At 35.9% G+C, this 24959-nt stretch overlaps 2 protein-coding genes across 2 annotated transcripts in view; one reads left to right on the forward strand and one right to left on the reverse strand.

Annotated features, from left to right (window-relative positions):
• The window catches only part of LOC135748239 (uncharacterized), a 180797-nt gene that overhangs the window by 88897 nt on the left and 66941 nt on the right, over window positions 1–24959 (reverse strand). The window lies entirely within an intron of this gene.
• Window positions 1067–23831, forward strand: LOC135721135 (muscle M-line assembly protein unc-89-like). The gene is made up of 17 exons (XM_065243299.2): window positions 1067–1212; window positions 3037–3360; window positions 3440–3772; window positions 3975–4091; window positions 6631–6933; window positions 7471–7773; window positions 8065–8361; window positions 10108–10143; window positions 11786–12091; window positions 12394–12690; window positions 12859–12903; window positions 15696–16007; window positions 17968–18264; window positions 18511–18549; window positions 19750–20091; window positions 21450–21746; window positions 22171–23831. The coding sequence occupies exons 1-17, from the start codon at window positions 1170–1172 to the stop codon at window positions 22281–22283; spliced, it is 3804 nt and encodes a 1267-aa protein (XP_065099371.1). The 5' UTR covers window positions 1067–1169; the 3' UTR covers window positions 22284–23831.

Genomic DNA, 24959 nt, shown 5'->3' on the forward strand with positions numbered 1-24959 from the left:
TTTTATGCTGGTTGGTAAAAGCCAAAAGAAAACGATAACCACAGTGCTTTATACACTACAATGTCCACCTTCCTTCAGAGTTGAACTCAAACTCCTGAACAAACTCACCTGTCTGTAACTTTCAGACACAAGACCCTATATTAAAGGGATTTTTAACACCAGGGGTGCCTAGTCAAAGCATTTCCTTACCCTTCTGGCTGGGTGCAATAACCTTACAAAAATTAACCATGGTTTTATTGTGGTAAAAGTGTAGTAACCATGTTTTTTTGGTCAATTGATTACTATGAGCAAAACCATGGTTTTACTACAGTAACCATGGTTTTTTGGTCTTAACTGTAGTAAAACCATGGTTAATTTTCGTAAGCTGCCCCCTCCATGAAAACATGGTACACTTAAAATAAATTTCCCCCAACGATGGTTTTAGTTATTTTATGCATACATTTCTTAATGCAATTATAGTTGACAATTAACTCAGACGATGCACGTACAGTACATGTGCACACTGTTTATGACGAATATTGCACATGCACGGAACGTGAGCCTTCACATTTGCGAAAAAGCGGGACTATACTTAGACCTCAATGCTCCAACATAGAAGGTACATGTCCCCTACTATGGAAGTCAATGGTCACCGGCAGTTCTGTGCTTACAATCATTTATCAAAATATTTTGTTTTGTGTTCATCAAAAATGAACAAAATGAGGGTGAGTAAAATGTGAGTGAATTTATATTTTTTGGGTAAACTATCCCTTCAAGACTTTAAACCTGTGCTTCCTCTTTAATTTATCTATGTCTTGTCTTTTTTAATTTCTTCCCTATATGCATGTACACTGTAAAAAGTAAAAGTTGGATCAACTTAAAAATTACTTCAGTTGATAACACCTAAAAAAAGTTAAGTTGTAAGTTGTACTCTGCTATTACAAAGATCAGTCAGATCATTCTTGTAGTACTTTTTCAGTATGTCATACACCATAAAGTCACACATTCCTGAAAAATCTTGACGATCTGGTTCAGGTGAGTTTTTATATTTATTTCTTCCTTCTCCAGAGGAAAGTAAATCCCCCGAGCCAGAGCTGAAAATCTTATAAATAGACACAGCTGATGAGATCTGTTCATAACCTCCACTGAATATCTTCATTTAATCTGTTCTTATTGAAATCAACAGCAGGATGAAGAAGACTTTCACAATCATTATTTTATTTCTCGTGTGTGGTGAGTGTTTAGTTTTAACAAAATGCTTTCACTTTCACAATTTGGAAACAGTATAAACATTTACTAATCTTATATGTTAGATTTTTGTTTTACCAACTTACAAATTAAATCAAATAGCACTTTATGTTTTACAATATTGCATTGCTTCAAGGCAGCTTTTACAAGAAAATCAAGAAATCAAAGAAACAGGAAAAGTAAATATGTAGCATATATAAAATAATATACATTATTGCAAGTTTTATTCTCCTTATAGAAACATTGTACTAAGAATCTTTTGACGATGAAAGATTTGATCAAATGTTACCTTGTCTGTGAAAACCATTTGTTTGCGATATACAGTTTACTACATAAACTCATCCTATATAATGTAAAGAACATTCTGTGAAAATATAATCTTAAAGGGACACTCCACTTTTTATGAAAATATTTTAATTTCCCAGCTCACCGAGAGTTAAAGATTTGATTTTTACTTTTTTGGAATCCATTCAGCCAATCTCCGGGTCTGGCTGTACCACTTCTAGCAATAGACTGCACACATGTCAGTGGCGTATAAATTCGGATCCAGTAAAAAAACAGCCACTGGTTTGGGTCAGACATGTGTCTTAAAAGAAACACTAACTACATTTAAAGAGCACTGGCTTGACTACAATAGAGTATTTTTACAAAGCATCATATTTTTAACCAGTGTTGGGGGTAACGCATTACAAGTAACACACATTACGTAATAATATTACTTTTCTGAAGTAACGAGTAAAGTAACGCATTACTTTATAAATGTACACATTAATATTTGAGTTACTTTTTAAAAAAAGTAATGCGAGTTACTTTTCAGTTTAATTAATTAAATTTAAAAATAAAATAATGTACTGAATCAAACTAAACATATTAACGTAATAATGTAATGTTAGGAATTAGTCAAGTCAACAGGTGTTTTTTTGAAGACTGTGGTGGACTCATGTGGCAGCTCATTTTACCAGAGGAACAGAATGAGTAAACGTTTTTGCACAACCGGGTATCACTCTGTTACTCAATGTAAATTGTTCTTTTTCACTTCGAACATATCTTATGTTAGATCTGTACCAGCATACAGAAATAGAGGTACAAAAGTTGTCACTAGCACAGTACCCTTTCCAAAAGGTACACCTTTGTACCCAAAAAGTGCATATTAGTACTTCAAAGGTATATTGGCAGTTCAAAGATACATATTTGTACCTAAATAAGAACATATTAGGACCTTTTTTAAAGGTGCAGTGTGTAATTTTTAGAAGGATCTCTTGACAGAAATGCAAAATAATATACAAAACTATATTATTAGGGGTGTATAAAGACCTTATGTTTTATTATGTTATGTTTTATTACCTTAGAATGAGACGTTTTTATCTACATACACCAAGGGTCCCCTTACATGGAAGTCGCCATTTTGTGCCGCCATGTTTCTACAGAAGCCCTTAACGGACAAAAATTTTACTAAGTTGTCTCCGACGATAACATGTTTTTTTCTGGTGGCGGCTACCGTAGCTTCTCTTTGCATTTCAAAAGTGAGGGGTGAGCAGTGGACTGAGCCGTTGGTTGCAATTCGCAACCTCACCACTAGATGCTGCTAAAATGTACACACTGCACCTTTAAAGGGTACTGCCCCAGTGACAGCTTTGTACCTTCATTTTTGACAGTGTAACAAAAAGTTTAAAGGTCCACTGTGTAGATTTTCTTTTTTCATTCATTATTTTCATTCAGTTCATTATGTAAGGTCTTTAAACACCACTGATAATATATCACATCTCTATCTAGGGATGCAATGACCCTTTAATCTCTATTTTTCTGCAGGTGTGTTTGGTGATTCAGATGTAAAGTCAGTGTCAGTGATGGCTGGAGATTCAGTGTCACTACAAACTAATCTCACTGAGCTACAGGAGGATGATGTGATCTGGTGGAGGTTTGGAGAAGGCAAATCTAAAGATCTTTTAGCTGAAATTGTTAAATATAAGATCTGGTATGCACGAGGGAGATTCAGAGACAAACTGCAGATATCAGGCAGTCAGACTGATCTCACAATCAAGAACATGAAGATCAAATACTCTGGACTTTATGAAGCAGAGATCAACATTAACACTGGAACATTATACAAGAGATTTAATGTTACTGTCAAAGGTGAGTGTAAATATGTTTTCCTTTACAAATTAATTTTGATTTAAGCTTCTTAATCCGTCTGTGTTACTGTTTCTTGTAGAGTCTCCTCCTGTTATTAATTCTGGACCAAGTGAATTGGCATATTTTACAGTGACTGAGGGTGAATCTGTTGTTTTACCCTGTAATGTTCAAACACAAAGAGATGATCTGATACTATGGAGGTTTGGCGATGAAAGTGCTCTCATAGCTGAAGTTGATATGGAAGATGATAAGACATCAGTATATGGGAGATTCAAAGATAAACTAATGCTAAATGATCAAACTGGAGATCTCATCATCACTGACAGCAAACCTAAATACACTGGAGTTTATCAGCTAAAGATCAGCAGCAACAAACAAACTTTATACAAGACATTCAATGTTATTGTCAGGGGTGAGTATCTTTAATCTCTCATAGTAAAATTATTAGCTGTGTTTAAATAATTCAGATCATAACATGAAGAATCGCCATTTAACTCTTGTTTTGAGCATTTAAAATAACTGAAAGTAAACCTTTTATCAAGCACTTCTGCAGCTCTTAGCAGGAATCTGTGTATATTAAATATGATGTTGATTGTTTCCCTCTGTCTATACAGATTCAGGTCTGTCGTCAGGTGTTACAGCAGGATTATGTGTTTTCTTCCTGTTGGTTATTGCTGCTGTTATTGCTGCTGGTTTGATTTTGTATCGCCGCAAGATCTCTGAACTTAAACGTAAGTTCAATCTTCAGTTGATACAGCAATAAGGATGTGGGGGTTTTGCGTGGTAAAGATGTATGATGTAAATACCGATAAGGCAAGAACATTAAAGAAATGAAGTAAAACAGGTTGTAACCTCGTTGGAAATTTTCTGAGAAGACACTCAATCTTTAAAGGGATAGTTCACCACAGAATGAATTCTTATCATAAATCACTTACTTCCGTGTCATTCCAAACCTGTAAGTCTTCAATTTGTCTTCAGAATACATTTGTAGATATTTTTGATGAAAACCGTGATGCTTGTGACTGTCCCAAAAACTGATATTCAATGTGTTGCGCATGTCCAAAAGACAATGCAATTCCCTCATGCAACGAGGACAACAAATTGTTAAATGAGGTCGTTAGTTTTGTTATCTTGCACAAAAGTGTTCTCTTCACTTTATAATATTCTTATTGAACCACCACTGTCTAAAGGACAGTCACAAGTCTCACGGTTTTCATCAAAAACTACCTAAAAATGTTTTCTGAAGGAGTTGATTACTCAACAATGATACTGACCGAAACGCCCTTGGCACATTTTACTATACGTTTAATAAAAACCTTCCCTTCAAATCTGCTTTGTTGACCGAATCTGTTAAACATGCCTGTTGATGTTCAGTTTTTATTTTAGTTCTCTTTTAGTCTATCAAACAGCTTTTAAGGTACTACGGTGATTTAGGTGACAGTTTTTGTTACCTGTTGAAATGTTGTAAATCAGGTTTAGTATCTTGCACAAAACTATGGTTTCGCTTCAAAAGACATCAACCCATCGTCAGAGCCTGCAGGAATCTTGTATTGCCTACATCTGGTATTTGACTTTTCAAGGACACAGCACGTCAACATGTATATTTTTTGAATTGCCAAGGACTTTGTTAATGCACTTGTGGAAAAGTATTTTGGTTAAATATCTATAAATAAACATTAAATAATCTATAAATAAAATCAAATAATAAATAATTCACTAAACTCTGGTCATGTCCCACCCTCACTTAAAACTGCCGTTATCAAACCTCTCTTGAAGAAACCCAACCTCAACCCAGAATGCCTTTCAAACTATCGGCCCATTTCCCATCTTCCATTTCTGTCCTTGAAAAGCTGTTGCTGCTCAGTTACAGGAACATCTACAACGCCATTCACTGTTTGAAGCTTTCCAATCTAGTTTTTGTACTGCCCATAGCTCAGAGACAGCACAGTTGAGGGTAACCAATGACCTTCTCATTTCTTCAGATTCCCGGATCCCCCTCTCTGCTTATTCTCTTTGACATTTCAGTGGCCTTTGATGCACTAGACCACCATATCTTCCTAAGCCATCTTCATACTGACATGGGTCTCCGTCACACCACACTGTACTGGCTCACCTCATACCTCGCTGACAGGACAGAGTACGGCCACCTGGGATCTGCCAGGTCCTGTACAGCCCCTATCACTTGTGGTGTCCCCCAAGGATCTATCCTAGGACCCCTGCTTTTCATTATATACATGTTGCCACTGGGTCATAGTTGTACCTGCGAACCGACTTAAACTTATGCTCTACCTCGGGCCTTTCATCACTATCTGCTCCCTCATCATCTTCTGCTCCCCCTGCTCCATCATCTCTAGCCCTTGCTAACTGCATTGAGGAGATTAGGGAATGGATGAGCCATAATTTCCTCCAGTTGAACAGCTCTAAAACTGAAGCTATACAAAATCAGCACTCCTTATCAGGTCCAGTCATCACCCATAACCACTCTCTTCCTCTGGTCAAGACATCACCCATCAACTACTGTTACCAACCTCGGTGTGAAGCTGGACCCATAACTGACAATTGCAAATCTATAAAAAACATGCTTTTTTCCTTTCAAAATCATTTCAAAACTCTGCCCCTGCCGAAAAATTTGTCCATGCCTTAATTTCCTACAGGTTGGATTATTGTAACAGTCTGCTTATCGGTTTACCAAATAAACACCTTCAAACACTTCAATTCATTCAGAATTGTGCCCGAACACTTATGCAAACCTGCAAATACAAACACATCACTCCCATTCTTCAGAACCTTCGCTGGCTCCCCATAACCTCAATAATTCAATATAAGATTGCCCTCATCACCCATCTCTGCATCTATAACAATGCTCTGCAATACCTCAAAGACCTCATTACCCCTCACTCCTCCACTCGTAACCTTAGGTCCCAAAGCACAAACCTCCTTCATCAGCCACGCTCAAGACTCCGCACTATGGGAGACTGAGCCTTCTGCTCGGCCGCCCATAGCATCTGGAACTCCCTACCTGAACATCTGCGAAAACCTCAGTCGGTGGACATTTTAAAAAAAGTAAATTTTTAAGAACTTAAAACGTTTTTTGGCATTTTTAACTTGTCCTTAGGACCAGTTTTATTTGTTTTATTGTTTCTGATTTTAATTAGTTTAATATAGTTTCTGTAGCACTTTGAGATTCTTTATGAAATATAAAATAAAATTTATTATTATTATTATTATATTTCTCTGTGTGTTTCTCTCTTCTATGTGTTGTTTTGATAGATGAAGTGAAGTTGATGTCAGTAGTGGAAGGAGAATCTGTCACTTTACACACTTATATTGAACTACAGAAAGATACTGTAGTAGAGTGGATGTATGAAGATGATGAGCTCAAAAAAGAAGGCAAAAAGATCACTATAGATGATGAAGCTCTTGATGGGAGATTCAGAGACGTACTGAAACTGGACCGTGAGACTGGATCTCTCACCATCACTAAATTCAAAGCTGAACACGCTGGACTTTATGAAGTTAAGATCACCAAAAGCAAAGGAACATCAAACTCTAAATTCAATGTTTATCTCAAAGGTTAGTAGCTCAAAACTACAATAATGAATGTTCCTTAATCCAACACAATCTCATGGCAATCTCACATATTTTATTTGGTGGCAGGGCGATTAGGGGTGATTAGGGGCGGGGTTATGGGATGTGCTTCACATTCTTTTTATAATCAAACTTTTTTGTTATTTACTTTGTTCGAATCTATAAGAAATATAAAATACTTACATATTCCTGTAAGATCAGGCTGGTAAAACAAGTGATTTACTGGTATTACTCAAATATATCCAATAATTCTTCTCCATAAATGCATGCATTTATTCCATTTTTTAGATATGATTTGCTATTTTAATTTTTTTGTAAATAAAAGAGAATGACATATAATTCCTGATGTGGATTTATGTTTTCAGTAAGATCTTGTATTTTTATTTAAACTGATGAGTAAATTCTTCTGAATAATCTTTATGTTGTAATATAATCTGTGTTGTTCTCTAGTACATTGACTTGAACTGACAGATGTTTATCTTCTGTGTTTTTCTCATCTATGTGCTGCTGTTAAAAATTAAGCGAGGGTCAGAAAAGGAAAGATGGGGGAATCTGTCATTTTAGACACTTGTATTGCTGAAATCCAGAAAGATGAAGCGATACTGTGGATGTTTGGAGATACGACTATAGCTGAATATACTGGAGGCACTGATAAACCTACATTAAATAAAACTGATGAGAGGTTTAAAAACAAACTGGAGATGAACAGTCAGACCGGAGATCTCACCATCAAAAACATCAGAACTGAAAACTCAGGAGAATATAAAGTACAGATCAAGAGGAGGAGCGGGACCAAAGAGAGAAAATTTGATGTCGCTTTCTCTGGTGAGAAGAGGAGATTCACTTAGTTTGAAGAAATGCAGTCCTTATTGAAGAAATAAAAAACATTTCCTGACAGCCAAGATGCTTTCAAACAAAACTTATAAATTAAATGTGATTTATTAAGTATACATATAATATATATTTATTTGTTTGTATTTAACTGTACCGAGATGAGGGTGTGGTATTAATTTTAAGTGGTTGGTTTCTGATAATATCATCACTGGCCAATCAGAACCAAGTATTCCTGAATGACGTATTCTGTTTGTGTTCATGTGTGTTTGTTAATTGAAACAGTGCGAGCTATGAAGGGAGGATCTGTTACTCTACACACTAAAGTTAAAATACAAGAAGGTGATGTGGTGGAGTGGACCTCAGAAGATAAAACCACTCTTGTAACTGGAATGAATGGAGAAGACAGCGAGACTAAATTTGAAGATGATGAGAAATTCAAAGACAGACTGAAGATGAACGCTCAGACTGGAGATCTCACCATCACAGATATCAGACAGACTGATGAAGGAGTTTATACACTAAAGCTGACCAAAGCTGACGGAAAAATCACATACAGAATATTTAATGTTGATGTCATTGGTGAGTAACTCAACACTTCTCATATAATCATTCACTTCATCTTATATCAGCATTCACAGTTACATTTTATATTGAATTAATGTCATGTGCAGTAGTTTAGGCAGCTCAGTGTAACAGGGGGCTGCTTACACAAAGTGAGAAAGCAAGTGACGAATCCAAATGCAGAAGATTTATTTAGGAAAATCCCAAAAAGGCAGGCAAACTCATCCAAACAGGGTAATCCAAAAACGTAATCCAAATACTACACTGTAAACCCGGATAAGTTCTACTAACTCAAAAAATTTGAGGCAACTGATTGCCTCTATTTTTCTAAGTTTGCCAACTTAAAAGTTTTGAGTACCGACAACTTTAATTCATTTAAAAAAAAATGTATTTATCTAAACTTAGATAAAGTCTTATATATATTAAATTATATAATTTATGTAACTTAAATAGTAGTAGTTGTTTTACTTAAATATTTTGTGGCAACTGATTGCTTTGTTTTTCTTAAGTTTCCTTTACTCATATATCTACATTTTACAACTTAACAGAACACTGTAAAACCTGACAAGTTCAGAGTACTCAAAATATTCAAGTTTTGTTCACAAACCACAGAAACATATCATGTGACTCATGAAGTTTTGATACTAGCGAAAGTGTGTTGAGACTGAGCTCAGTGTTGACTTCCACATAGGTATTGTTTATATGATAAAGCAACACATTATTGACCTAAAGCCAAAGCACAGGCACTACAATTCTAAACAATGGTAAGCACAAAACTAAAAAAATAGCAAACTTTTCTAAATCTCCAAGATAAATAAATGTTTAACACTACTGAGTCTTTTTGTTTACTAAAAACCACATAAATATCACTTAATTTCAAAAAATGCTCTCGTTTTGCTGGCTCATGCAAAGCATGCTGGGAACTGAACCTCCTCAACCAATGGTGTTGATTTAACTTTAAAATGAAGTAAATTTGCAGTGACAGACTCTTTCTTAGCTTACCTGGCAAATTGAACTCATCACAACCACCAAAAGTTTGTAATTATTTGCATCCAAGAGCAAATTCATCCGTTTAAAACACGTCTGAGTGCCCTTTCAATGATGATGTCACTTTTTGGTAAAAACCGCCACTAGAGGGCTTTTGACTACTTTTCAAGTTCCCTTAACTCTTCACCTTTGGTGTAGTTGTAAAAACTCAAAAAAAGATTTACTGTTAACTTAAATCTATGATAGATGTTGAATGAACTCAAAAATAATAGTTAGCTAAACTTTTTGGCACATTTTGAGTACCAGGTACTTTCTATTTTAAGTTAGTTACTGTTTGGTTTTACAGTGTAGGCAAGGGGTCAAAACCATGAACATGAATACAAGGTAATAGGAAACAATGAAATAGACCGCTTGGTAATGTAGTGTTAAACTAACAATACTTTGCAATGTGAATGAGTAGATGGCATGGTTTTATAGGGACAAAACAGGAAGTGAATGGTGAAGGATGACATGACAAGAATTAAAAATAAAAGATCAGAAACTAGAACATGATTTTTAAAATAAAAGACTTAACAACAGAACACAAGACAAAACCATTACACTCAGATAAGTTAAATAAATTGTTTGTTGATTTTCCTTTATACTGAATAAAAATAAACATATTTGTGCTCATTTTTACATTTCTTAATTAAACAGATGTAAATATCATGTGATAAATATAATCTTTATTCACAAAGTAACTGTGTGAACTGATTGAGTGATTTTTGTTTTTAACAGCCAAAGCCCAGGGAAACTTTCTGAACCAGAAGTCGGGTAAGATTCTGAACCAGTAAATAATTATTTTATTGGCCCCGTTCTTTCTGTGTTTTGGTTTACAGCGCGCAATATAACATGTGTTCATGTTTCACGTGTAAAAATGATGTATTTTTTACACAATTGACTTATCTGTATAGCGCTGTTTTCACTGTCCTAAAACGGGCTGATGTCTTCCTTGTTCTATGAAGTCCCTCCTTCAAAAATACGTAACGAATTCTAGTTTGTTGAGATTCGATAGCAGCATAGCTTGCGTTAGCTTAGCTGGTGACTAACGTATGCCTGTGGGTGGAGTCAAAAAACGGTTCTAGTGATGTCATTAAAACAGGAAGTAGAGGGCTGTAGTCCAAACCGACAGTTCACTGTAGCACTGTAGCTTTATCATTTTACAGGTATTATTTATGCTATTATAGCAACATTAAACACTAACTAGGGTTTAAAAATGGGATCAGAAAGAACATGACCTTTTAAAATAGATTCAACAGCTGACCTATAAAATGGTAATGTTTTTGTGTAAAAAGTATTTGTCTATATGTGACCTGATCCAGCAAAATGAGTCACAGTGACCCAAATTTCAAAATTTAGATTTGGTATCAATAGAAAGCGAAGATCATACGCTTTCAAATGATACCCTAGGCAAAGTCATGGTTTTAAAAGATTTAGACATTTGAATTATGGTCGTCTGCCCTCTTTTCCAACTGAAAACCTGAGAAAATCGCTTTTAAAGTTATTTTTGTCTTGTTTTGAGAGAAATTGAGAGTGGATTTATGTTTTCAGTCAATAAACTGAGCCTGTATTTAATAGAAAGTTTCTCTGTTTCTGAGGGCAGACAGTAAATCTTGTCTTTGTATTTAAACTGATGAGTTTAATCCACTGAATTATGTTTATGTTGTAAATATATTTCTGCCAGGATAATGTCCTGGCAGAAAATTACCGGTACATTTTCCGTTATTTCACAGACATTTCCGATTATTCAAAAACAGAACAATCTGTATATTTACAGAACATTGTCTGTAGGCTTTAGGCACACTTCAATCTGCCTATGAAACGCAACAATGGTGACAATCAACAACAAAGCTTTATGCCGCAATGCATGCTGGGTACCAGGATTGTAGAAAACTCTGTCTTACCATTTACTCTCACCATCGTTGTGACTTCAAAGGAATCTAAAACAAACACAAACTGTATAGATTTAATGTGATAAATGTTGTGGTAAATATATATTTGACTTACACATCACGTCAGAAAGAAGACTTGTCTACTAAATCACATGTGTGGATGCTGGAATAGTTGAACACTTGTATCTTGTTCTGACAGCATTTGTTTAGAAGTTAAACATCATCCATGTTAGAAAAGAACTCTGCAAGCAAGCTGTAATTTTAGGTTTCAAACAAAGATGGTGATAGAGAGGCAAAAGTGAAAGATTGCAGCAGGAGTTTTTGCACCCATAATGCAACATGTTTTTAAAAAAATGGATAAACACCTGTAAAACATAAATATTTACACAGTACTTTGTCAATTTTTTACCGATTTTTTTTTAGAGTGTATAATCTGTGTTGTTCTTCAGTACATTGACTTGTTCTGATGTGATGTTGATCTTCTGTGGTTTTCTCATCTATGTGCTGCTGTTATAAATGAAAAGAGATGATCAGAATAGGAAAGATGGGGGAATTTGTCTCTTTAGACACTGGTGTTACTAAAATCCAGAGAGACGATGAGATTTTGTGGACGTTTGGAGACATGCGTATAGCTCAATACACTGGAGGCAGTAATGAATCTACACTATATGACTACATTGATGAGAGATTTACAGACAAACTGGAGGTAAACCATCAGACTGGAGATCTCACCATCAGTAACTTCAGAACTGAACACACTGGAGTTTATAAAGTACAGATCAAGAGCAGCAGCGGGAACAAAGAGAGAAAATTCAGTGTTGCTTACTCTGGTGAGTGAATGTAGCTGAAATGAACAAACCCTTGCAATTTAAAACATAGACATTTTTACCTAACAGACTAACATTAATTTAGCAATCTCCTCCACATGTGTGACTAAATAGGCTACTTATTTTAGTGTAAGGTACATGTTTCTTCCATTTTTGACCACATTCATGGTCAAATAAAAAGTTTGTGTGAATTCATCGAAATTGTTAAGTGTTATTGTGTTAATTTCCTGCTGTTATCTGTAAATGTATATTTGAATATCACCACTGGCCAATCAGAATCAAGTATTAATGTTTTCATTCAACAGTGCGAGATATAAAGGGAGGATCCATTCTTCTACGCACTAAAGTTAAAATACAAAAAGGTGATGAGGTAGAGTGGACTTCAAAAGATAAAACAATTCTTGTAACTGGAATGAATGGAGATGACAGCAAGACTTCATATACAGATGATGAGAGATTCAGAGACAGATTGGAGATGAACCCTGAGACTGGAGATCTCACCATCACAGATATCAGACAGACAGATGAAGGAGTTTATACACTAAAGCTGATCAACACTGATGGAAAAATCACATATAGAATATTCAGTGTTGATGTAGCTGGTGAGTAATTCAACACTTCTGAAATAATAACTCAGTTCATCTTATATCAACATTCACTACAGTAAAAACAATTAAGAAAATAAATAAACTGTGTTTATTTACAGTTTATTATGATATGATACTTCATAAAGTAACTGTGTTAGCTGATTGGAGGATTTTTTTTTACAGTAATAACCAAAGTTCATGGAAACATTCAGAAGCAGCAAAACTCAGGTAAGATTTTGTACACCTGTCAATCACAGAATCTTTCAGACTAACAAATCAATCAGGCAATGTCAGTGAGCCTCATCTGTGGGAGCAGATGTCCTGTCAAGGCAGGAGCTGAGGCCTGAGCAATAGGGACTCCACCCAGAGGTGGTGGAGGAGATCTTGAAAAATTTGATCGAGTAGGAGATGACTCATTGTCCACTGTGGTTTTCTCTTACATGCTATGGTACAGACATGGCAGAGTCAAAATCTGTTCCCTTTTCCCCGGGCGTTCTAGCGACAGTTCACCAGGAAGGGATCAGGCTCTTTTTTTTTTTTTTTTTTTTTTTTTGGCCCTCTTCGGAGGACAACTTTTTTTTTTTATTAAGTAAATTATTTTACAGTACAGAAAATAGAAATACTTATTTACAGTGCACATAAGGGGAGGGGGATTAAGCACCACGTAAAAGTGTAACACATAACATACATAAAACAAAATAACAGACAGATTACAAAAGGACAATACAGTTGCAATGAGAACTTATTATTGCTGGTTGAATAGAATGATCTTGAGGTTCACGTTCATTAGTTACAGTTAGAGTATTTAAGCGGAAATGGGTTTAAAAAGGGTTGGAAAAACATGTTATGCATGAGTTTAAATAGTGTGTGCCTATAGAGATAAAATAAATGAAATTACATAATAGAAGAGGGAAATGTGTGACTGGTAATGTACACGGCTTGTAGCTATATTTTTGTGTTAAGAAATGATAGAAATGGGGCCCAGATGTCTTCAAAGGCTGATGTCTGCTTCCATCTGTGTGCATTGTATTTCTCTATTGAAATGTGTTCAGAAATTAAATTTATCCAATGATTGATGTTGCAAGATTTCTTTGATTTCCAGTTTTGGAGAACTAAAAGGGATCAGGCTCATTTTAATTGCCCCATACTGGCCGGCCCGAGCCGGGTTCTCTGACCTTCCAGCTCTCCTGGCAGGTCAGCCATGGGAGATTCCCCTCAAGAGATACCTTCTATCTCAAGCAGGGGGCACAATATCTCACCCCTGTCCAGAGTTTTGGAAAAGTTTGTAGGATTTAGATCCAGTTAACTGCCTGGTGGCTTCAGTTCTGGAGTATTTACAAGAATGTTTTTCTTACAGTGTCTTTGCATCCACTATCAGAGTATATGCTGTGGCTATCTCTGCTTTTCACGCTCCTCTTCCTTACTGTGGATTCACACCAGCCGCGGAAGAGGCGGCAAGCGCGGATGATTTACATGTTAAGTCAATGCAAACACGCGATTAGGCATCCTGCGGCGCGGTACACGCGGTAGCCGCGGCGCGGATGTCGCGGAACGCGCGGGGCATTCCGTGCGTTCCGCGCGAATTGAGCGTTGCCGCGGGAAACGCGCGAGTTCAAAAATCTGAACTGTGGCGGAATTCCGCGCCGCGTTAACCAATCAGGAGCTTGCTGTAGCAGTGACGTGATTACAGGAAGCGAGCGGAGAAAATGTTCAAGCGGCAAACTGGACGTGGTTCACGCGTTTTTGCCGCCTCTTCCGCGGCTGGTGTGAACCTACAGTTAGGGGTCTATTGGGAAAAATCCCGTAGTAATTGGTTTCCTGTGTGGCACACTAAGGATAAGGCCTCCCACTCAAGTCAGAGCAGAATCCTGCAACGGGTCAGGCACCCTCATAAAGTGTCTAAAATGGGTTGATTGTGACATCCCTAAAATTCACGGGTGGGGATGCGGGCGAATAATTAACTCTGTGCGGGCGGGAAGTAAGCAAATGAAAATATGTGCAATATTTGTATGTCTAAATTACCATTACTAGTACATCATATGACATTTGACCCATCACGTCACCACCAATGCGACAGTGTGCGACCTTTGTTGATGCTTCTCGTAGCCTAGTTGGAGTGAGCATTGCAGAAGTTGCATAAAGTTTTGCCGTTGATAGCCAGAAGTTGGGAACGTCTTCTTTTAGAAAGCATTTCGAGACTTGTAGGAGCACAACAGTGATTGTGTAGGTAGGTTGTATTTTTTCTTGTTCTTTGTTCATTAATAGGTCTATTTGTGTATAGTTAATAGTTCCATGGTGCCGATGGTAGGCTACTTGAATGGCGCAAAACAAAGCTCACTTTAGCCTGTTTCATTAGCCCATTCATGACACTGTTGTGATGTTGAGAGAGGTACGAGATAAAAATAAAGAACTTTAATTGGAATGATTTTAGCGTGTGCGATTTATGTGTGTGCGGGTACGGGTCGGGTAACAGGCCAAATATTATTGGGTCTTGGCAGGTGCGAATTTAATTTCCAAAAATGAACCCGTGCAGGACTGAGTCAGAGTCCCATAATGGGACTTGGCAGTGGTCTTGGAAGGGATTTCATCACAAACATCTTGCATAGAGGCCCTCATTAAAAGGGCATGAGTCAAACATAAGGGTAAATCCATAATTATTTCTTAATTTGGAGCATAACTTTGCCATAACTTCTTGTGCCGTGAGCAGTGGACTGAGCTGTTGGTTGCAATTCACAATGTTAATTCACCACTTGAATCTACCTTTAAGATGTTAAAATATATTCATAATCTGGCTCAGTATGTATAAAGAACATTTAAAACTAATAATTAAATTGATGTTGTAATTTTTATAGTCCTTGAGTGTCTGATGTGGATTTATGTTTTCAGTCAGTGAACTGAGACTGTACTTAAATAGAAAGTTTCTCTCTGTGCCAGAGATCAGACAGTTGTCTTTGTATTTAAACTGATTAGTAAAATATTTTTTCTCTCATCTACTGTATGTGCTGCTGATATAAATGAAGCGAGGTTAAGAACAGGAAAGGTGTGGGAATCTGTCACTTTAGACACTCGTGTTACTGAAATACAGAAAGATGATGAGATACTGTGGACGTTTGGAACTGAAGACGAGTGTATTGCTCAATACATTGGGGGGAATGATAAACCTACATTAAATGACTACACTGATGAGAGATTTAAAGACAAACTGGAGATGAACCTTCAGACCGGAGATCTCACCATCAAAAACATGAGATCTGAACTCACAGGAGTTTATAAAGTACAGATCAAGAACAACAACGGGACCAAAGAGAGAAAATTCAATGTCGCTTTGTATGGTGAGTAGATGAGATTCAGTTATTAACATTATTTATTTTAACTGTGAATGTTAATAAAGAACGGTGATGCATTGAACACAGATTGACACTAAATATTATTAAAGACAACATTTACATGAGATTATTGATGATTGTATTTTCTTCAGGGTATCTGAAATAAAAATGACTGCAGTTATTGTAAGGGAGAATCAAGTACAGTTATCCAGTTGTTCTCGCAGAATAAATCCTGACAATGTGAAGTAGAAAAACCCTGCTGACTGTATATGAGTTTTATTATTAATTAATTTCAGGATATTGTTATCTATGAACTTATTTGGCAATCGCCACTGGCCTATCAGAAGCAAGTATTCCTGAACAATGTTCAGAGGTGTAAAAAGTACTCAAAAATGTTACTCAAGTGAAAGTACAAGTACTGAGTGTAAATTTTACTCAATTAAAAGTAAAAGTATCTGGCCAGAATCATACTTGAGTAGAAGTAAAAAAGTACCACATTAAAATTGTACTTGAGTATTAAAAAAGTAAAAGTATCAGAAAGAGATTCTTGTTTAAGCTTTTAATCTCTAAAAACATGTGAATGAAACGCATACAAGGTTTTATCCTGCTTTACAACTGTTTGTATTTAATTGTATTTATTTATACCACGGGTTTGTTGAATGCTTGATTCTGATTGGCTGAGAAATGTTCCATGAGTGTTGATTATTTTTTGATAACCGCACACCTAACCTTTAAAATGTCTTAAAAATAGGCACCAGAGCAATTGTGGTAACCGTGGTATAAGCAGAATAAATGGATCCGGTCCTTTGATTCATTCGAAAATAATGCACACCCGCGGTGTAACGCATTACCACCTAGGGTGTGCATTATTTTCTTATAATTCAACAGCCCGTCGTCAATTATTCCTTACTTATCAAGCTACATTATAAGACTACCTAATTTCAGTATGCAACATGCTACTCAAAGATGTAAAACCTCAAATTTAACTTAAGCAGCAGCTGATTTTCAAAATTCAAGCTCTATCAAGCCTATCACAGGCAGCCGATGCATGAAGAGGTGTATTAGACCTTGTTCACACTGTCAGTCCAAATCCGATTTTGGGGTATATCTGATAGGAATCCAATCACATTTAGAACGTGTGAATGGCCAAAAACCACATGAAATCCTTTTTTTCCTAATCCGTTTCAGGCTACATCTAGTGGTGGTTTGAAATTGTTTTTCAAATCGCATTTCCGGAAATCCATTTCAGTCTGACCGCCCTGATCGCATTTGTGTAGCTTTTTGGTTATGTCATGCTGTTGCGTCACGTAAACACGTCAGACATCGAGGCAGATTGCCGTGCCAGCGCGAAGTCATTGCCATAGAAAAAGTGCAGATAATCTGGAAAATGGCAGAACGCTACAGGACGCTCAGATCAGATCTGAACAGTTGTGATACACAATATGGACAGCGAATCTGTCAAATAAGATATGCACCAAAATCAGATTTGGACTGACAGTGTGAACAAGGTCTTAGTCTTGATAAAGAAGCTGCAAATAGCCGGGAACATGTCACACGGGAACACACTTCATGTGTTGACGGTTTCAAAGAAGCGAAAAATCTTCATCATCAGATGAACTGTTGGCCAATTCCTTAGAATGGTCCAAAGGATCCAGAATTTAATACATTTAAGTTAAACTGGCCATCAGCCCAATTCAATTGGTTTGACAGAGCAAGCAAAAATAGATCTCTAAAATAGAAGTACTTTTTGACTTTAAATAAAATTGTAAGGAGTAAAAAGTACTTTTTTCCCTTAAAAAATGTAATTAAGTAAAAGTAAAAGTATTGATTTTAAATTGTACTCAAGTAAAGTAAAAATCCCCACAAATAATACTTTAGTACAGTAATCAAGTAAAATTACTCAAGTACTTTACACCTCTGACAATGTTTTCTGTTTGTTTTCATGTGTGTTTTCTGATTGAAACAGCTCAAGCTATAAAAGGAGGATCAGTTACTCTACTCACTAAAGTTAAAATAAATGAAGGTGATGAGGTGATGTGGACCTCAGAAGATAAAACGACTCTGATTACTGGAATGAAAGGAGACGACAGCAAGACTTCATATACAGATGATGAGAGATTCAGAGACAGACTGAAGATGAACCCTGAGACTGGAGATCTCATCATCACAGATATCAGACAGACAGATGAAGGAGTTTATACACTAAAACTGATCAAAGCTGATGGCAAAATCACATACAGAATATTTAATGTTGAAGTCACTGGTGAGTAACTAAACACTTCTGATATAATCATTCACTTCATTTTATATCAACATTCACTAAAACAGTAAAAACTAAAAATATATATTAATTTCAGAAAACATTTATACAGCGTTAGTTTACAGTTTATTTGTCTTAGTGTATCAACTGTAATTGAATTAAATTGTGGTCATAGTTTAGGCAGCTCAGGTCAAGTGAATTTAGTTATTGTTGATTTTCTTTACATTAAATATAGTTTTTTTTTAACAGCCAAAGGTTTTGAAAACATTCACAACCAGCAGAACTCAGGTAAGACCTGTCAGTCGATTTGAATTGAGATTTTTAAGAGATTTTAAGAATTATTTTATAAATGGATTTGACAGCTGACTACAATTTCAAACGGTTTTGTTCAAAAAGATTTGTGTGAGCAAAATCTTTTATTAGTTTAATATGTTAGACATCAAATAAGATCACACAAATGAAAAACGAATCTCAGAAATCACTTTAGTTATTTTATGTAACACAAATGCAAAATTGACTAATCTAACCCTAACACTTGAAAGAGAGGGTGAGCGATGGACTGAGCCATTGGCTGCAATTTGCATCCTCACCACTAGATGCTGCTAAAATCTACACAGTCCCCCTTAAGAGATTAAAACATTTAAGACTTGTGATTGTACTTTAGGGCGTGTGTACCCCAAAGTTTTTACATCAATGGCCAGCATGTTTTCCATTGTTTCCAATGAAAGCACAGCCTTTTTCAAGAACGGCAGCTGTTTTTTTCCATGTCCAATGCTTACCATCCAATCACAGTGGATAAGGGACAGGACAAATATCAGAACAACCAACCGGCTCATGGTTCAATGACTTTTAAGCAAAGTTTCATAGCAACCAAAGCAGATAGCTGAAAAATGCAGTTAAGCGCCCACAGTTGGCATCTTCCTGGCCTTTTCAGACGCGTTTGAACGCTTTTGTGTAGACACCCCCTAAAAGAGTGCCAAAGGGATGACGTATTTTTGTAGTCTAACTCGGAAGTTCCTTAAAGCACATTCATTTTCCCATAGACTTATGAATTATCGCAAAATATAAGATGTGTGTTTAACAAAAGTTAAAGACACTTACACGTTTGTCCAGCAAGTTAATCTTCACAGATGAATACTAATTATAGCAATTTTGAAGTGTAAATACGTTTACTAGAAATATAAGAAGCAAATTTTGATAACCTTTTGTTTAACACACAGTAATTTTTTGCGACAATCTCAAAGTCTATAGGGCAAATTAATAGGCTTTCTTTCAAGGGAACCAGTGTCCCATACCTTTCATGTTGGCATCCATACGGCAACAAAAAGTTCCTCTCTCTTTAGAGTAGGTATTGTCTTCTTATTTAAACTGATGAGTAAAATCCACTGAATGATCTTTATTTTGTAAATATAAACTGTGTTGTTCTCCAGTACATTGATTTGAGCTGATGTGATTCTGATCTTTTGTGTTTTTCTCATCTATGTGCAGCTGTTATAAATGAAGAGACGATCAAAACAGTAAACTTTTTAGAATCTGTCACTTTAGACACTGGTGTTACTGAAATACAGAGCTGTAATTGGATACTGTGGATGTTTGGAGATATGCGTTTAGCTCGATGCATTGGCCCTAATGAATCTAAATTAGCATACTTTACTTTTGAGATATTTAAAGAGGTAAATCAGATCGAATTTAAAGACAGACTGAACATGAACACACAGAATGGAGATCTTACCATCACAAACATCAAACCTGAAGACACTGGAGTTTATAAAGTAGAGATAAATAGCAGCAGTGGCACCAAAGAAAAAACATTCACTGTTGCTTTGAATGGTAAGTAGATGAGTTGTACTTATTTTTGTTATTTATTTCAACTGTGAATGTTAAAAGAGAAGTGATGCTTTCAACACAGATTTACACTTAATATTTGTTAAGACAATATTTACAGTCAGGATGTAAATTTGTGTAATGTTGGAGGCAGGCCGGCAAGACAGATCCAAATGCAGCTCCAGCAAAATAAATGATAATTTCTCCATGATTTAATCACCCTCAAGCCATCCGAGATACATTTATATGACCATCATCTTTTAAACAAACATAATCCAAGTTATATTAAAAAATGTCCTTGCTATCCCAAGCTTAATAAAAGTAGTCCTACGGGATCAGACAAAAACTTTTAAGATTGAAGCCCAAATAATGCATCCATCCTTTACAGAAGAAATCAACACGGCTCCAGTAGGTAAATAAAGACCTTCTAAGGGTAATCGATGTGATTTTGTAAAAAATATATCTATATTTAAACTTTACAAACAAAAAATAATCTAGCTTTCATTAACTACGCCAATCCTCTCTGGATTCACGAGAGAGTTTTAGCGGAGTGAGTGGGTTGTGATGAACACGGATACACAGAGCATGGAGCAACACTCTAAAAATGGCTGGGTTATTTTCAACCTGATCTCACGAATTTCTGTGGGATAGTCAAAGAATTTATTGCTCATTTTTCTGTGGCATTCTCAAGGATCCCCGCATTTTTTCGTGGCCCTGCCACAGACTTTCTTTTCTGTGGCATTCTCACTGATTGGTTACTCAACTGTTTTGTCCTGTTTTCTTACCATTGGTTTAGGGTTAGATTTAAATAAAATGACATCCTTACCCAAACCCAACTCTAACCCCAACGCCAGGCGACAATTGTTTAAACTTTAGAAAATATAAAAGAATACATCAGAAAAAATAGTATAAACCAATACTTAAAGTGACATACTAACGCAAACAACAAATCTAACCCTAAACTGAGGCAACAATGGTTTGAAAATAGGAAAAAGCAGTTGAGTAAGAGTAACCAATCCGTGAGAATGCCATGGAAAAGAAAGTCCGTGGCAGGGCCAAGGAAAAATGCTTACTGTAGATCTGTGAGAATGCCATGGAAAAATTAGCAAAAAAATTCTGTGACTATCCCAAAGAACTTTGTGACATCATGTAGGTTATTTTTGACCCATAACGAGTAAATATTGGCTAGAACACTGGCTGGGTTAAAAACTAGGATCTTTAAAAAAATGGCAGAGAATTTCAATATAAGACAAGAGAATATTGAGTTATCCCTATCTGTAGCTGAAACAACTCAAAACACATGGTTCTCGCAAAAGTGTACTCTCACCTTGAATTATGTTTTCTTTGTTTGCTGATTGAAACAGAGCGAGTTAAGAAGGGAAGTCCTCTTTACCTATATACTAGAGTTATAATAGAAGAAGGTGATGAGGTGAAGTGGACTTCAAAAGATAAAAGCACTCTTGTAACTGGAATGAATGGAGACTACAGCAAGATTTCATATACAGATGATGAAAGATTCAGAGGCAGACTGGAGATGATCGCTCTCTTTGGAGGTCTCATCATCAGAGATATCAGACAGACAGATGAAGGAGTTTATACACTAAAGCTGATCAACACTGATGGAAAAATCACATACAGAATATTTAATGTTGAAGTCACTGGTGAGTAACTCAACACTTCTGATATAATCATTCACTTTATCTTATATCAGCATTCACTGGAATATAAACCAAAAACGTATTTAATTAAGAAAACCGTTTTTATTTGCTGTATAAATTTAGTTACATCAGGAAAAATGTAAGTGTTTAGCGTGCCAATCAATGTGAAATCAAACTTTGATACTCTAAAAAATTTTGTGTCCAAAGCTCATCATTAGATTATGAGACTTTACAGACAGGGTCACATATTTCGTTTTAGTACACGTCCATACATTTATATTTTACAGTATGCATGACAACAGCACAGATTTGTGAATGTATTTTTATGGTAAATTGCTGACATTATTTTTGTCAGTCTTGTTCCCCATTAATACACAACTTTCTTTCTCTTTTTAATATTTGTGTTTTCATCTGTGTTTCCTTTCAGATTCAGCAGGTGTCAGAGATGATTCAGTGGAGGTTAATATGCCTTTACTGAAACAAGGAGCTGATAAGCCGCCCCAGGTCCCAGTTCATTGGTCGGGGAGGCTATTTGTATAGATGCCAAAGGATTTTGAGTCTAATTGATTTGTCATGCACGGAACCTCCTGGGTCCTGATTTTTTTTTTTACTGCTAAGCTGATCTAACAGTAGCCGCGTTTTCATTACCCTTTGAATTTGCAAATTGAAATTGCGAATTAAAAATACGGCCAGTGGAAATTGGCATGTTTCCATTGGCCGTATTTTTAATTCGCAATGTAAATTTGCTAATTCAAAGGGTAATAAAAATGCAGCTACTGACTGATACAACAGGCTTGTTTGATGTTGCCCGCAAGAGTGATTTGAAGAATCAAACAGAGGACTGCTTCTGAAATGCTTTTGCGGTACTTTGGTGTCACCCACTTGTCAATTCTTGCAGCGCCACAAGCAGAAACAGCAGAGTCATGTTGAAGCTCAAACCAGTGTGCAACATTTTATGCGCAACATGATATAAAACCACGAGGCATTAAAGGGAAAACTGGTACTATGGGTCCAAGTTAAGTTGTTTACAAATGTTTTATTTTTAATTCTGGATGCCAAGGGAGTGACGGTAACATCAAGAGTATTTTACAGCATTAAACATGTATTTGTAAATATTTCATCAGATTCAAAAAATTCTTCAAAAATAACACAAAAAAATGACCTTCTTAGCTGTCATCAGAACAGGGTGTTAAATGCATTACTGTTTATGTTTATAAAATGTTGTGCAACATTTTGTTGGGGATGAACGCACCCCAGCAGTGCTGATCACGACACTTGATCTCTGACACCTTTCATCCAATCACAGACCCCTCAATCAGTATATGTTTAAGGGGGTTAAATAATATGATTTTATGTTTTTTTTTTTAATAATGGGTCATTTAGCTCATTTAGCTTTTTGCCTTCCATATGTCAAATCGCTTATATTATTTCCTAATCTTTGTAAGTTGCTTTGGATAAAATGGTCTGGTAAATGTAAATGTAATGTAAAGTCATGGTTACAATCAGCTTTATTATTACCATCATTCATCAAAATATCTTATTTTGTGTTCATCAGATAAAAGAAATTCATACAGGTTAAAAACAACATAAGGATGAGAAAATTATGACTTTGAATGATGAATGATTTTCATTTTTGGGTGAACCATCCCTTTAATAACTGCTTTCTGTTAAAACAATTTATGTATTATTGATGTCTTCTGGTGTGCAGTTGTAAAGAGACTTTGTTGACATATTTTTATCACTGATCAAATGTGCTTAAAAAAACAGCTTTAATTATAAAGATGAATATATGTATGTAAATAAAGAGATTTATTACACGGCTCTCTGGAATGCTTGATTCTGATTGGTCAGTTGAGACATTTGCAGGTTCGTTCTTTTCAAATAATAACCGCTCCAAAGTAATAACGCATAGCCGGTACTACTTGTACGTGTTTTAAATCGCTCTGCGCCAATGAAGATCAATAAAGATTACTGTTTGGCGCCATCTTGTGACAAACACTGGACAACCACAACATTTTAACATTAATTTTAACATGTACGGAAAAACAAAACATTTAAACAGTGGATAGAAGAACGAACAACAACAAGACACAGAGAGCTTACTGAGACTGAACGTGACAAAATAGAGCATGACAGATACGAAGCAAACACACAAAAAATACAGAATGGGCATTAAAACTTCTCAAAGACTGGCTAAAAGAGAAAAAAATGGAGACAGACAAGTATGAAGCAGAGGATCTTAATAAGGTATTACGATCATTTTATGTGCAAAGTTTTGCGGAAGGAAAAAAATGTTAATTTAAAACAAATATGCCAATAAAATGTTTCAAATTCATATTCATGTCCAGTTTTTTTCTTATGTGACAAGTAGCCGTGTAATAAGCGGGATAATGTAGAGGCAGCCGGTAGTTATCGGGAAATAAGCCCCTTTAGTGTGATACAAGACCCTCCGCTTCGCGTCAGTTCCTGATCACACAGTCGGGGCTTATTTCCCGATAACTACAGGCTGCCTCTACATTATCCCTTACATATAAGATATATTGATCATTTTAATGTTACTTTAATGAACAAAACCATTAAACTCTTTTGAACTGTAGCATAAACAGATATGATAGGCTATGAATTAACATAAACGTGCCAAAAATGCTAAACTTTGTCTACTGTAAATGCTGTTTACACATTTTAACTTGGTCTAAAACATAAAAACACAATCACACAGAGATGTTGAGCATAAAGATGAATAAGATGAAGGAAGTGACATCACACATATAGTTTATCTATATCACATGACTCTCATATAAGAGCTGTAAGTGATGAAGTGAAAGATCTTAAGATTCATCTGAACACAGAACAGCTTTTACATCTCATTTATAAAAGAGAAAAAAATCAACATCATCAATGACCTCATCATGACGTCTTACTGTATTACTGTAACTATACAACTCTCTGTTATCCTCATACAGAAGATAGCTTTGGTTGTTTTTTTGTGTTTTTATGTCTTGTATGCATTCACATTTGGATAGCTTTAATAAAGTCTCAATGACATAACTGAGTAATGTCTGCATAGCAGTGAAGGCAGATCCTGTTAATTTTCCAAGGGGTTGCATGTATACTGAAATTAGAAAAGGCCCTAAGACAGACCCTTGTGGTAATCCCTATGTTACTGGCATTAGTTTAGTTGATTCCCCATTATGAACAAAATTATAATTATCAAAC

The sequence above is a fragment of the Paramisgurnus dabryanus genome, chromosome 24 (genome assembly GCF_030506205.2).
Source record: "Paramisgurnus dabryanus chromosome 24, PD_genome_1.1, whole genome shotgun sequence".
In the NCBI taxonomy this organism is placed as follows: domain Eukaryota; kingdom Metazoa; phylum Chordata; class Actinopteri; order Cypriniformes; family Cobitidae; genus Paramisgurnus; species Paramisgurnus dabryanus.